This window comes from Limanda limanda, chromosome 11 (assembly GCF_963576545.1).
Source record: "Limanda limanda chromosome 11, fLimLim1.1, whole genome shotgun sequence".
Lineage (NCBI taxonomy): Eukaryota > Metazoa > Chordata > Actinopteri > Pleuronectiformes > Pleuronectidae > Limanda > Limanda limanda.
Genome location: NC_083646.1, coordinates 24284097 through 24298243, shown reverse-complemented (window position 1 = coordinate 24298243; position 14147 = coordinate 24284097). Strand labels below are relative to the sequence as shown.

Below are 14147 nucleotides of genomic sequence, written 5' to 3'. Positions count from 1 at the left end.
ATGTGCACTTTATAATTTTATTTTGTAAATAAAATAAAATGTTGTTTTTCAATAATATAAAACATTTGCATAAAGCAAGCCAATCCACTTTTCCATGTTGATAAGAGCATTAAAACGAAAGTAAAATTATGGAAAAATAATAAATGAAGGAACATTCAGAATAGATACAAATTTGCGATTAATTGCGATTAAATATTTTAATCGTTTGACAGCTCTAGTATTTTTGCTTGAGGTGCATTATTTTCAAGTGTTTGCTATGTTGGCATTAATGTTATTGTCTCTGCTCTATTCTGTAAGTGTTTTACTTCTGGAGTGACCCAGTTCTTTTGCCTAATGGAGCATTAAAGTTTCACCTTATCATGAAATATTTCCAATCTCACCATTTTTTTCTCTCTCTTTAGCTGTCATGCTGTTTGTTTTGATAAAATGAATATACCAACAGAATTAACCCCTATATGGCAGTGCTGACATGAAGCAGATGGCTTCAGCAGCTATGTGGAAAGGTGTTATCTCAGGCTGACAGTGAAGATCTGCTATTTCAACCGAGTGGCGTGCTGGCGCAGGGTAGCGTGCCCACTTCTCAGAGTCTCTTCACGTGAATCCCACACTGTGAGGGCCAGTGATATAAAATTGAGGACGTCAAATTGTTTAATTCAAAAGGAGTGGATTCAAGACGTAACATTTGTCTTACCCTCAAGAGGTGTACATAATTTTAAATATTGTAAACCTAAATGGAGGAGACGCCAACCTGGAACTGTTTTGAGAGCATTTCAGCTCAATTCTATTTCAAGTTTCTCATCCATGATGAGCATGTTGTTGAAAAAGTGATGCTCTGGTCCGGGCAGAGGGAATAGACCCCCCCACTGATCCCCTCTTTGCCCCAACGTTTACTTTCCCGTCTGCCCGAGATACTCTGTCTTTCACGCAGTCTCTTTTTATGCTTTGAAGTGATATTCCTCAGTGTTGTGTGCCTAATTAAAAAGCACTTATAGTTGTTTCTAGTTCAAGGTTGAATCATTGCTTTCTCATCATGGTGAGGCTCATCAGATCCTTTTCAATCACTGCTTCTCCTTAATGCAGAGCTGCCGACTGTCAATGGGACTGGCTGCCCGGCGTTTTTATTTCATTCTTTTATGGGACTATGGGAAAGCTGCTCTGTGAAGGAATAGTTCTTGCCATTTTGGAGGGTGTATGTGTGTGTGTGTGTGTGTGTGTGTGTGTGTGTGTGTGTGTGTGTGGGGATGGAGAGGGCTGTCAATTTGTGTCAGGCACTGAGGTGTGTGTGGCAGGGACTCTATGGCAGGGAGACTGGGGGGGTGGGGGCGATTGGGCGCTGTGCAGGGATTAACATGATCAAAGACACAAATGCAGAGCCACATAGGCAAAGTAAGAGAAGGGGAGAAGAGTCATGCAGGGCTCCCCCCACCCCCCTTCCCCTTTTCCCATAATAACTCCCATGGAAGAGATGAACCGTAACTGAACCGTGGCTTCACCCGCGCCCCACCGCGGCCTCTGAACCACTATCGATTTACGGCAACTACGATGACAAAAACAAACATTGGATACCGACTGTACATGTGGCCTATCGATGTCAGCGTGGATGTATGTACGTACACACCGAGAGCCCAGGTTCTGGTGAGCAGGGGGGGGCACATGTCGAGGCAGACAGACAGGAAATAAACAAACAAGTCGGGTTTAATAGAATCGTACCTGAAGCCCCGAGGACACACACACACACACAAGCAGAGCGTATCAGCCGGCATGCTAATACTGCCAAAGGGAAGCCAAAACTAATAGAGGAGACATTAAGGAAATGATCCCCAGGCTGATATGTTTTCTATAGATGGCGACTAAACAGAATTGCCATATTTATCATACTCAGGGAAACAGAGAGGGAGAACGAGACCCCCATCCACACTGCTGTCCCTCTCTGGTGTCCCCGGGAGAGTAATGAGAGTTGCCCCTGGGAGAGGGTGCAAGTTAGTGTTTCTGTGTCTGAGAGTGTGTGTGTGTGTGTGTGAGCGCACATTTATTTGAGCATGTCACCAAACACGTACATGAGTCCCTACGCTCCACTGTAGTCTTTCACAAGATAATATAATTTGTGTTTTGCAAAGAGGTAAGAAGTAGAAGCGTACACATCAATGTTCTTCTAAATGATACTTGTGTACCTTCACTGTATCCAGCTGTAAAGGAAAGAACATGACAATACCATCAAACTGGCCCAGTGTTAATGAGAAAGTCAAACACTCTTTAAAAGTTACATTTTAAAACATGTCTTTGTGCTTTTATGCATCACTACCTTTGCTCCTTCATCTTAACCCTCATCTCTCCATCCACGCCTTCCCTCTCCCCCCCCCCCCCCCCCGCCCTTTTCTGGCTCTCCAATTAAGCTCAGGCGGCAGGTTTCCATCAGCTGTCTGCTGGTCTGACGCAGGAGTCCTCGGAGCAGAGGGCTGTCAGGAAATGAACTCATCACTGGGTGACAGCTGCTAATTTCTCTCTCTTCCATGTCATACGAGTGGCCTGCTGCAGTTAATAATGAGCCATCCAGGCCTGATTAGGGAGATACACAGGGAGGGAGGGGATGCACACAATGCAGTACACAATCACTCAGCCACACATGTAGAATCATGTACAAGCTGGGGCGCAGACAGACATTCCCATTCAGAACTGGAGAGCAATGACACACAGGGATGTGAGCGGAGGGCATGAAGCACGTCGGTCTGTGGGAACTCACTTTGTTAACAGTGTACTGGGAACACACACACTGAGCACACGTCAGGAACACCTGTACGCCTGCTTATCCGTGCATCGTAAAATCAGCCAATTCTTCATAGGGTTGCAAAGGGGCGGAAAGTTTCCGGTAAATTTCAAGAAACTTTCCGGAAACTTTCCATGGGAAGTTAAACTCGGGAATTTTGGGAATTTAGAAAAAAATAAATAATTAGCTTATAGCTGAGCAATAAAAACATCATTCAAAACTCTATTTTAAAGATGTATGGAATGCAGCACACGCTGCATGTTTAATTTCAACCCTCCACTGTGCATTCTTCCATTACATGCACAGATAACTCCCAGCATCCTTCACTCTACAGCAGGGCTATTGAGGCCTGCTGTAGAGTGCAGGACTAGTCAGGTAAGTTTCGATGATATTACTGGAGAAAATGTATTAGCATGCTGATTGAGGATTGTTCATCTGTTCATCTATCCTATTTCCATTCATTTATTCATCAATTGTAAAATATTTGTACAGACGATTCCAATTGTTTGGAACTATTAATATCTCTGGCATTGCATTATATTTTTTCTCATCTCATTCTACAGAACAATGCCACGTACACTATCTCATGTGTGGAGACATTTCCCCCCATCCATTGTAGAACGAAAGGCTGTGTACATTTGCAAATACTGTGCAAAGACCTATGTTAAGAATGACACAACGATGCAGAAGCATATAGTCAAGTGCCCAAAGTTTCCTCAGGGCTCAAATCCGCCTATGACAAAACAAAATGTTTATATCTATGTCTGTATATGACACGGTAAATACAGTTAGTATAAATTACCCACAACATTTCCAGTTGATTCCCGTTAATTCCCGTTTATTCCCATGGAAAGTTTCCAACTTTGAATATTCAGGGAATTTTGCAACCCTAATTCTGTGGCGGCAGAGCAATGCATAAAAATCATCTGTAGGTCAGGAGATCAAAGTTAGGCTCCCGTCAAACATAAGAACAAGGACAAAGTCTCTGTGACTGACGGATCGTAGTTTTTCTGAAACTGGGGATCTCCTGGGATTCTTACTCACAAGTAGTCTGTCAGTTTGAAAGGGCCTCAAGCCAAAAAAGGCCAGAGAGCACTAACTTTATAAATGCAAAGAAATGATATAAAGATATATATATCACATATGATATGACACACACAAGGGCCTCATGCTACTGTAAGACCTGATGCAAGTGTATCCGCACTGATGATCTAATGTCATTTATTTTCATTCCTTTTTTCAGTATTAATTCACCAATTCACCAAGTGGTTTATGATAGAAAATACTTATAAATATATATATTATAATAAGTATTATTTATATATATTTAAACCGTCCCATCATCTGTGTTTTGTCCCTGGCTGTGAATTATACAAACATTTAAATGTTATTGCATTTACTGAAATGGTTTTCACACTCAGTGGGTGTCAATTAAACTTCTGCTGTCGCTCACAGACTCGTATGGAAGCTCCCACACAAAACGTGACCACCGTCAACCGCACCTGTCTGTGCTGAATAGAGCGTGTGAGTTTCTAAATGCAACATGAGTCTGGGAGCAGGAGACAAAGACAGGCTCAAAGGCAGACGGCTGTGATGTGAAATTACCGGCTCCCTTCCCTCTGTGTGGCTGTGGACTTCACTGCTCTTTCACTTCTCTCTGGCCTCACCTCTCTCAACACCCGTCTGTAATCCTCTCATTTCTCCCGGCCCACTCCTCCACTACGTTCTCTCTCTCCCAGCCTACCTTCTCACTCTGCGTATGCCTGTGTGTGTGTGTGTGTGTGTTAAAGGGATGATCTTTTGATGCCCTCAGCGTGTATGAGTGCTTTCTCTCTCTACTTTCAGCGGTTGGCCATTGTGTTTGCAGCCGTCATACTGCTCTCCCACTCACTCCATCAGAAACCAGGCCTGCGCAGGGGCCTAAATGAATATTGATTCTCCCTCTAGTGCTGAATACTGCTGGGGGGGGAAAAAGGATGAGTGTGTTGTACACAATGAGCAGAATTGGCCTGATGGGGGGAGAGAAGAGAGCAAGACGATTAGGATGATGGTGATCATGACGACGATAATGATAATGTTGATGATAATGATCGTGTTGGTGATCAGAAGGCATGATGGGAGCCATCAGTTGAAGCATGTATGTGCATGTTGCTTGTATGATGCCGCTGCTCTGTACATGCAACCGTGGTGTTGATGTGGAATTGTGACAATAAAGGCAAATACTTTTATGATAAAATCTGGACACATTTGTTAAAAATTAGGTGCAATCTTTATTGTGACGAACTTCATGGATGCTTTTAGAGGTTTTTCAAATGATAACATGTTAAAAAAAAAGCTGAAATGGACACTTATTGGTTCTATGTCACACATAAAGCATCAACAAAATCTGTTTCTTTCTTCAAAATCCATCCAATTATTGGTTTGTAACTGACATTACACTTATCGCTACCAAGAATGGAAGAGAAACTAGACAAATAAATCAACAGAACAGGCAAAGACCACATGAGCTAAACTCTACAACAGCCAAATCAAATTTGAGATGATGAAACACAAATGCGTCACGAAGACTCTTTACTCTCTACAGAAGATGCATTTTCATTTATAGTAAGACAGAATATTGGAGGAAGAAATGGTATTATTAAAGTTGTTAATACAGTCAATTAGCACCAATGCCTCTTTCCTTCACCGACCCTCTAAATAAAAGGAGGTTTAACCTGAGTTTAGCATAGCCCAATAGCAGACAGTAAAAAAAACTGAAAAGAGGAGTGGAAAAGAATCAAACTGAGTGAAATCAGGGGGAATGAGGGAAGAGGAAGCGTGAAGAGACGGATTCCAGACAAACAATTGGGCGAAACGCAGGCTTCATCAGGTTTCAACAGGAAACTGAAGTGAAATAACTCATCTTTACCTTCACGACTTCATCTCTCTTCTATCCTTCCAGGACTAAATTGTGAGGCGCTCCGTCCAAATACACCACCATCTCTTCTCCACCCTGCTGCTCCCCCTGCTGCCCCTCCCCCTCTCCTACCCCTGCCTCTCCATACACGGTCCCCTCCACCTGTAAGGTGCAATTGTCCAGCTCCGTCACAATGTAGTGCGTGCCCTCGTCATTGACGATGACTTGGGTCAGACCTTCCTTCATCATCTGTGACGCCGCCAGCTGCAGCACCTCCTGCATCTGCGCCTGGCTGCTCTGCTGGATGACCTGAACCTCGTCCTGCTCCTGCTTCACCTGCACCTCGCTCTGCACCTCCTCGCCCATCTCAGGGCTCAAGTCCTCGTGGAGGACGGTTTCCTCTCCCTGCGCCTCCTGGTGGCCCATCTCGCTCACAGCGTTGAGCAGAGCGTCCAGGGCTGTGGACGACTCGGACACAATGTGGCTTTTTCCCCCAGATGAAACCGCCATCCCTCCTCTGGCGACGGCCTGCAGCTCCTCCCTGGCCGCGCCCGACTCCAGCACCACAAACTGGGTGCTGTCTCCCCCCAGGTGCGCCCCGCCAGATGCCACTTCCCTTCCCGAGGAGATGACTTGTCCGTCCTCGGTGATGTGCAGCACCTCGGCCACCTGGCCAGCCATGGCCAGCGTCTGCAGGGTGGCAGCAGCCGATTCCTCCAAGGCCTGGTCGATGGCCACATCCCCCCCGCCGTAGCCCTGGATGATGATGACCTGCTGGACCTGCTCATCGTGTGCTGACAGGTCTGCTGAGCTCTTCCTGTGCACAGGAGAGCCCATCTCCTCTGCCTCCACGAACGTGGCCCCCTGGCCCTTCAGACGACACTCAAAGGACTTGGACACAATACCTACAGGAAACAGAGCAACACATTCACATGAGATTTCACATTTTTTATATATTATATATTGTTAAACTGCTATGAAATTAAATCATTCCAAAACTGAGCAGAGAAGTGAGGAGCTCATAGCATCTGACAGCTTCCTGTATTCATTGTGTGATTTACAACAGACAACAACAAAAGACAACAGGAGCTAAAATGAGATAGAACAGCCTCTCAACTCAGTTTTAAGTCGATCTGCATAACCAAGATATGTAAATGTGAATATCAGAGGAAAATTGTTTCATGGAATGAAAGCCAGGACCCAGAGAAGAGGCACACAAAGCTGTAGGTTCCTCTCTTAGTTCTCTCAGTTACCACCACTGTTCAACTTGCCATGTTTCTGCATCAGATGCCATGAGGAAACAAAAGCCATATAGAAAACTAAGTTGCTGTAAAAGTTGTTGTAACACTGCACATATTTTTGTCACTAATGCATGAGAGGAGACAGAATATGGAGATACAAGGCTGGCGGAAGAGTGCGGTGAGATATGACTGGTGCTAATTGAGCCACACTGTGCCCTCTCAGATCACAGGTTGCCATGGCGTTTCCAAGGTGATAGGAACAGTGTTAGAAATGCCATTGTTTAAACAGCGCCTGGCTCAGACACTTGTGGGCTAATCTATGCAGAAAAATGGGAATTTGAGACAGTGAAGAGGGGACTTTTTTCACACCTGGGCTCCTCGGCACACATGAACTTACTGTACAAAAAGCTGAAAACACATGTTCTACTGTCACTGGAAGAGCATGTTGACATTCATTTGCAATGTTTTAGTTTTAAGGTGTGTACTTCAAAGTTTGAAGATACTGCAAGACTTTCGGTACTTGAAAGCGTTCAAAATTCTAACAACTCTCTCCAAAACCGCACCTCTTCAGGAAATAAAACAGCTTCTTTTTTCCAGAAGGGTTGACATATTGGGAAGCGCGAGGTTTACCCTCAAGGGAAGCAACAAGATCACACAGATCTCACAGTACATACAGGAACAAACTCATCAATCATTGATATTCCTATCTCCCTCTGACATTTAATGTCCTGCTTTCACAAGGTTGACATTGTGATCAGAAAGTCAGAGCTGTGCTGCAAACAGTCTCTGACCCGGCTGTGGCCCGCTCTCACACCAGCACAGGGGTGTGTTCACTTTAACTCTCACTCTCACTATAAGCAGAGCTCACCAGCCAGTGACAGTAAATCTCTCAATCCTGCTCAGACACACACTCAAATGGACTATTACATTTTGTTTTACATGTTTATACATGTAGCACTGGAGGAAACAGTAAACACTTTATCTGTTCACAGTATGTCCAAAGACAGAGTCAACTGTTGAGACCTGGACAGATACAATTTGCAGAAGCAAAGTTAACTTAATTAAGAAAATTGATAAAAGTTAATAATTGTAAGGGTCTGCTCTTATTTTGGTTTCATTGGTTATCTGATGAGAAGACAGGAAAAAAGGTACACACACGCAAGCACACGCACACACGCACACACGCACACACACACACACACACACACACACACACACACACACACACACACACACACCTCTGCGTATTACACTCTGTGTAGTATGAAATAAAGATGTTTCAAATGTTAAAAGACAAACTACCAAAAACATTGCTGTGATTCCGCAGTTCAAAGGCAACAAGTTGGTGTAGTAAATCTCAGTTCCCACTCTTCCATCTGCATCTCAAGTGACAGGCAGAGGAGTGAGTGTGTGGAGGGCGGCTGCAGGGAGGAAGACAACCAGAGGAAGTCGACATTCTGAGCAGCAGAGGTTACCTGTTTACACGGAGCTACAGGGCCCGTGCTAACTGCCTACGCCAAAACGCTGCCAGCTGAGAGGTCTTCTGCAGAGGACCATAACTCTCTGCTGCATTACCATAAAACATGTTTTTATGTGTATGTATGTGTGTGTGTGCCTGTGTGTTTGCCTGTGTGCGCACGTGTCTAACTATATTTATGATGGCCAATTTTGGTTCATCATTGTGGGAACATTTTGATGTTGTAAGGACATTTCTGCTGGTCCTCACAAATTCAATGGGCTGTTTAGGGTTAAATTAGGTTTAGGTTAGGGTTAGGGTTAGGCATTTGGTTGTGACGGTTAAGGTTAGGGTAAGAGGCAAGGGAATGCAAACATGTGTGTGTTTGGAGATAACGTGCCTTCTAGTGTGTGACCTCCTGACTGTGTGTACAGTATATTCAGCTTGGTAAAGATCAGTTTTGCCAGTTTGTATCAAACATGTACGAATGCGTCTTTGTATTCATGTTCTATGTATGTTTCAATATGTGGGTGGAATGTTGTGGTCAGGCTTCACTAGTGTGTGTCAATACAATATGTGCTGCTCTATATATATATTTGTATGTATATGTGAGTCCCTAGTTGTGCTTGCTGATGTGTGCGCGCGTGTATGTATGTCTGGTGTGTGTCTTTTGGGGGTGGGAGGGCTATGCGTTGCCACTGTGTGTCACATTAGCCATGGGGGTGCTGTCGGCGGGGCCCGGCGACGGCCCGCTGAGGTTTATGGAGTGTCACTCAGTCGCCTCAGCCGTGAATCAAGTTAATGTTGCAGATCCCATCTCTTCAGTTGTCCTGCGCTCCCGGTGGAAGAACAACATTTGAACAGCGTGATTTGGCCCCGGCGAGAGGCTGATGCCTGTTTAATATGTGTTTTCAGTGTTCTGACTGACTGAGTCTTTTAACAGGAGGTGCGAGAGACGACGAGAGAGATAGATAGCCAGAGAGAGAGAGAGAGGCAGGCTGCTTTATTGCCTGTGATCTAAAACAAGATGGAGGCTTCCTGAGAGGAATTAAACAACAGGAGGAAGAAAAGGATGCGGAGAAACGGGCGGTGATGTCATTTTGATTTCCAGATGATAGGAACGTCTTATCCAAAGTCTGAGTGTAGAACTGAAACAGTGACTAACATACACTTGTACAGAGGGCACAGTGTATGTAGAGGAAATTTAACTTTTTATATGAACTTGCTGAATAATAATTTCATGCACAGATTTGAACATTTGACAGGGGCATGTTTTACTATTATGCTATTAGTAGTTAGCATTTCTAGGGAAAGAAGAGACAAAGTGTGAAAGGACCAGAGAGATGTGTTGTAAACACGGGAGAATGACATTGAACAGCACATTTATGGTCAATTTAAGACAATTTAATTTAAGACTTTTTAAGAAGCCACAGGAGCCCTGAAGCAACATGAGACATGCATGGTATGATCTACCTATGTCTCAGTTCATTAGCTGAGTCAACAGTGCATTTCAAAATTACGAAAAACAACCGCAATCCAAATCATGGCTCGTGATTGTGCGTTTTATAAGATTGTGACAAGATTTTTTGGAGAAAATTGGCCTCTACTGTTCCTCATACAATAACAATACTGTCTGGTCCTAAAATCTACCTGGTTATTCTTTATGCACATGGCAAATATGCAATAGTAGTTGAGACTGTTCTAGTTCCTGCGTCTGTATGACTGGACTGTACGGGAGCATGTGAGCAGTGATGGGAGTGAATCTATTCTCCAAATGGGATAAATCCTAATTAATGAACCCTTAGGTGTTCCCTGGACTGTAGTTTGATGAGCGTCCGTGTGGTGTGACTCTGTGCCTGGGCCCAGCTGGTGTGTTTGTGCTAGTGTCGGGTCAGAGCGGGAGTCTCCCTGCTCAGTGTACGGTACAGATGCAATTATTGATCAGTGAATCAATGGACTGGCCGGTGGCAGGGGCCCGGGGCCTCTAAGTGGCATTACTTCAGCTCGGAGAGGCCGCCAGGGGAGCGGTCAGACAGCACTTACCAGCAGTTAGAGAAATTAACCTTAACACCGAGACACCAGCACACACACAATCAATTACACTTGCTGTAACACAGGTCAGCTCGCTGTGAATGTAAGCTCACTTGCACATGCACATGTAATCAGGCCAGCTCGCACACCCAGACGTCTTATTATACCTGCGTGGACCGATTGTATTCATTCTCTAATCCCTGAAACGAAATCCAACCCCAGTATTAATCTAAATATACACCACTACAAACCCTCATTTGTTCTAATAAGCATAGTCGCACTAAAAAACGCACACACTCTAAAAGACAAAGAAATCAGTGTGGATAGACACAACAGCAAGCAAAGTCAATTATACTGTATCAAACCATAACACAAGAAAGGATAAAAAAAACAACACATGCTTATACAAGGTCAGAACCATGAAACAGTTCTGAACTACAGCATGAAACCCTTTACAATCCCTTTACCAGCCGATTACCTTCAATTATAGATATGAAGCCAGCGCCTTAAAAAGCACTTGATGGAGACCCCTAAACCTGACACACATATGGCTGTTATTTGTGGGGGGATTTTTACACATGAGGTGATCTGTGTGTGTGTCAGTGGTGCAGGCTTTTGAAGGTGACACTGCTAAGTAGATAAAGTGTCAGTTCAGGGTGTATCCAGGTCACTGGGAATGGCCTGCATATGAGAGCATGGTGTGTGATTGTGTGCTCCTACGCGTTTTTAGGTGTTTACAATATAAATCTCTGTGTATATACATTCATGTGGATTTTTATTAGGCAATCTTTCATTTTAGTAACGATATTTACATTGTTTTTATTAGTTTTCTACTTTTAATGTTGTTTCAATGATTTCATGGACCGTTTACTTGTAAAATATATTTATTCTTTTAAGAAAGTGGTTATCATATGTATTATACACGTATATGGTTTATGTTTTTGTACAATTTACTTGTATGTGTATGTGACTTTCTTTACATATTCCAACAGGGTGTGTCTATATATAATATTTAACATGTCGACAAAGAGTTTTTTGTGCCTAGGCAAATTCCGTTACATGTTATATAAAGGCCAAGAACTATACTGTATGTGAAATGTATGTGAATGTGACTGTAAACAGTATTTAGATGCATAAAGTGTATAAAATATATGCAATTTTAATTTGATTTAAATTCCATTACAAAAACAGAGACAATCATCCGTCTGTATGTGTCTATTTGAGGAGGCGGTCAAGCCGTGGACACGATGACCTTATCTGCCTCCCTCTCCTCCCCGGTGAGGCCTCAGGCACAGCTGCATGGGTTTCCTCTGCGTGTGTGTGCGTGTGTCCGCGTGTGTGCCAGTGTGTGCGCACCAACTCACAGGTCAGCTGAGGTCTGCCTGGTGATGGCTCTACTTTGTCTGGTACGGACAGCCGCTACTGTCACCTTTACAAACGCCATGAATCAACGCCATGGAGGACAGGCCAGCCGACCAAAAAACAACCAATTATACAGCAGCCAGATTGACACCGAGTGGACAGGACGGAGCGAGAGAGATGAAGACACCATGAACACACCCCAAGGACGAATAAACAGAAGAGAATGAGGCCACAGACTGACAGAGGGCCTGTTACACTGATACAGTGACTCTGAAGGCTAATATTAATCCACCAGTGACTTGAAACACAAGTTGAAGAAAAGAGTGAATATCTTTTAGATAACATTATCAAACAAATAACACAATACTTAATACAGCCACAAAGCCTGTTTTGGCAAAAATCCTCTGCTACACAGGAATTTATGCATTTTATGTTTTTTTGGTGGTGAAGTGTTTTAGTCTCTTTACTTTGTTTCTTTAGAGCCACCCACTCGGGGAGGAGAGTTTGGGTCTGGCAGGAAAGCTTCAAGTCTTAAACACCGCTCATAATGTTTTGTTCTACACGTCCTTTCTTTGCAAGTCAAGGAAACATGTAAAATGTAGATTTTGAGAAATGGTTGCCAGACAAGGTTTGCAATGACAACGGGAAGATTATTTTGGGAAGGACAAAATAATAATACAAAAGAATATGAAGTATTTTGTTCCTTGATACGTAAATAACTAACCCTACAACTATTTTAGTAGTTTTCAAGACAATACAGTTATTAATGTCAGCACAGGCTCACATAATCACGTGTGTCTGTTTAATAAGGGAAAAATATCCAAATGTGTTTTTTCTCTTGTATCATTGCAGAAAAAATATGTTTGATGCTGAAACAAAACAGAAAACTAAAATTGGTTGTCAATAAGAGTAAATATAATCTCTCTCTCTCACACACACACACACCCACACACACACACACAGAGTTGAGGCAGTGGTCAGAGGAAACACAGGTAGGTGTCCTGCTCTCAGCTCTTTTTCTGCTGACAGAGGATGACCCAGTGTGAGTATAATCTGGTCCACACTAACTCTATCTACCTCGGGTCCCCCAGGTCTGTGCCCCCAGAGAGGGAGGAAAACAAGGAGGGAGAAACAGAGAGAGAAACCAAAGGTGAAGTGGAAAAAAACTAAATTGGGGAAACCATCTTGATTCATTCTTTCTTCCTGAGCATTGTATTCTCGCTTCTAGCAATCAGGGTAGTAACAGCATGGTAAAATCCAAAATACTAATAATACTTTCTACTAAAAATAAATAGTATTATTAGCAAATTTGCAAACATAATAACACAAGCATCATCTGATGTAGCCTAGACTTAACAATAGTGGATACATTCACAACGCTTTAAAAGAGGACACATGTTTTAATTTCATGGCAGAAATAACTTACAAGCAACCAATTGGTTAACAATACCTATTACCTAGAGAAACGGCACAGACAGAAAACACAAGTTGGACATTCAATGACAACTAAAGATCAATGGTCTCCTTCCACAACACACGGGTTGCTGAGAATTTATCTGGTTGGCTAAGGATAAAAAAAAAACAAAAAACGAGCAAACACGTGGGAGGTTGTTACAGCAGCTGCACAAAGTGTGGCCTGATCCGCCTGAGCAGGGCTGCCAGTGAGAGGGCGTCTGATGCTGAAAGGCCTGAAACACCTGACGACTGCGGCTTACATCACCGATTATGCGTCCTGGAAAAGCATCAGAAGATGCATCATTTCAACTCTACAAATGTCTAACCAGATATGACTAATGTATTACTTTTGGTTGGAGTGGCGCTTATTTCCCTGATGCTGTAAATCACAGCAGCTATTTGCGCTCCTCAGACGAAGGTCAGAAATGATCACAGTGTGATGGCCAGATGCAAGTAAAGGGGGAAAAAAAAGGGATGGAATAGAGGGAGGAGGGAGGAGGCATGCGTGAGCCTCATCCAATCATCAAGAGGGGAGGTTGACATATGAAACAATAACAACGATCACAACACTCTTCCTTCCTCATATTCCCCCTGTCTCATTCCCCCCATTAGGCCTTCTCTCTCTTTCTCTCTCTCTCTCGCTCTGGCCTGTTTCCTTCCCCCTCTCTTTCTCTCAAAACCTCTGGAGGTGGACCTTTGATTGCTTCTTTAATTAGCGACGTCAGGCAGCTCCGTGGATTTACAGGGGATGTCGAACTTCTGCAGATAATTACATGCCCTTTTCCTTTCTCTCCACTGCTACATCCCTCCCTACGTCCATCCCTCCTTCCTCCTTTCGCTGCCCCCACCCCTTCCCCGTCTATCCCTCTCACTCACTCTCCCATGATTTAATGATTAATTATGGATGTGAGTTTGAGAATAAAAGCTCTTTCGCTAATCAAA

At 43.5% G+C, this 14147-nt stretch overlaps 1 protein-coding gene across 1 annotated transcript in view; it reads right to left on the bottom strand.

Moving 5' to 3' along the window:
* Positions 1–5031: 5031 nt before the first annotated feature.
* Positions 5032–14147, bottom strand: part of znf407 (zinc finger protein 407) — a 148755-nt gene continuing 139639 nt past the window's right edge. Inside the window, exon 10 of the mRNA XM_061081379.1 lies at positions 5032–6565. Coding sequence (XP_060937362.1) covers positions 5694–6565 — 872 coding nt within the window. The 3' untranslated portion in view covers positions 5032–5693. The remainder of the gene's footprint in view (positions 6566–14147) is intronic.